The 1,505-nt window shown below is 66.2% G+C and overlaps 1 protein-coding gene across 1 annotated transcript in view; it reads right to left on the bottom strand.

The window, feature by feature from the left end:
- ABCA2 (ATP-binding cassette, sub-family A (ABC1), member 2) overlaps positions 1-1,505 on the bottom strand; it is a 45,863-nt gene that overhangs the window by 7,531 nt on the left and 36,827 nt on the right. Inside the window, exons 44-47 of the mRNA XM_009322346.1 lie at positions 1,249-1,352; positions 877-969; positions 488-590; positions 191-328 (exon numbers count right to left, since the gene is read on the bottom strand). Coding sequence (XP_009320621.1) covers positions 191-328; positions 488-590; positions 877-969; positions 1,249-1,352 — 438 coding nt within the window. The remainder of the gene's footprint in view (positions 1-190; positions 329-487; positions 591-876; positions 970-1,248; positions 1,353-1,505) is intronic.

Consider the following 1,505-nt stretch of genomic DNA (forward strand, 5'->3'; position numbering starts at 1 on the left):
CATCCGTGCCACTGAAGATGGGCCCCAGCGCATCCCACTGGGCTGTGGCCACTGCTGTGCCCCCACCTAGCTCCACCTCCCGTCCCAAAAGTGGTTTCTGCCAGGCACTTTGGCATGGCCAACCCCCCCCGGCCATGGCCACCCTCCCTGGGGACAAGCATCCAGCTGCCTGTGCCGTCCCCGGTCTCACGTTGTCCAGTGTGGTCTGGCTGACGGAGTAGTCTTCGATGCCCAGCACGTCCACCACCTGCTCCATCTTGCTGAAGACCTGCGCCAGCGAGATCTGGTCTGACTTCAGCTGGTACTGGGCCTTGGTGTGGTGCCGCTCCTGCAGGGGACACAGAGATGACACCCAAGCCCTCACTCCCAGACCCCCTCCTGTCAGCCTGCGGGGGGTCCCACAGAGGTGTCCCTTGGCGGATGAAGGCTGCTTGCATCCCGAGGCAGGGGCTGGCAGGGGCTGGCACTGCCACCGCAGGGAGCTCACCTTGAGGACAGCTTCGGGGAAGTTGCGGTTGAAGAACCTCACCACCTCCTTGACATTGAGGCTGGACTTGGTGCGCACCGTGATCATGTAGCCATCTCCAAACCTGCGCGAGGACAAGGGACCCCATGAGGACCTGCCCCGCCCCCTGCACATCTGCAGGGAAGGACTGACCCCACGGAAGGGGACGATGCTCTCCAGCAGCCACTGCACCCACCAGGACAGTGCCAGGACAGTCGAGTGAGCCAGTCCCCTGCCCACCCTCCAAAGCAGCACCCACACGAAGGGCTGACATCTCGCCGTGGGTGCCATGATGTCACCCTGCCGTGGGGGCCCAGCCCCCTCCTGCCCCACAGCGCACATGGGGTGCTGGACCCCCACTGGGTTCTTACCGGTTCTTGAGATGCTGGATGCTGCCGAGACACTTGAGCCGCCCGTTCACCATGATGGCCAGGCGGGTGCAGAGCGCCTCGCACTCCTCCATGCTGGGGAGACAGGGCAGGCTTCAGCAGGGTGGCATGGGGGGGACAGTGCCAGGGGCCGCGGCTGGGGCAGGCGAGGAGCCGAGCTCCCCAGGCCATCACCTGGGTGCTATGGCCCCACCACCAGGGACGGGAGAAGGCAACAGAGGGTGTCCCGGGCTCCCTCTGTTCCCCGTGCCCCTGCTGAATGCCATCCCCTGAGGACCGAAGAGCCCCCTCCCACCCACGCAGCACCCCAGGTGCCTGGAGGCATCACGGGCGCAGCCAGAAGCCCCCCCAGACCTGTGAGACGTGAGCACCACGGAGCGACCCGTTTTGATGACGTCCAGGATGAGGTTCCAGAGGAAGCGCCGTGCCTTGGGGTCCATCCCCGTGGTGGGCTCGTCCTGGGGGATGGACAGCGCCCTCAGACACATCGGCCCCCGGGGGGACCCCACCACCCCCTTCCTGACCTGAGCCCAGCTCAGGACGCCATCCCACACCCCAGGACACTCATGGCAGAGCCAGGGACAGGCAGCTCCCCCCCCGGCTCACTTCTC

The sequence above is a fragment of the Pygoscelis adeliae genome, unplaced genomic scaffold (assembly GCF_000699105.1).
Source record: "Pygoscelis adeliae isolate BGI_AS28 unplaced genomic scaffold, ASM69910v1 Scaffold584, whole genome shotgun sequence".
Lineage (NCBI taxonomy): Eukaryota > Metazoa > Chordata > Aves > Sphenisciformes > Spheniscidae > Pygoscelis > Pygoscelis adeliae.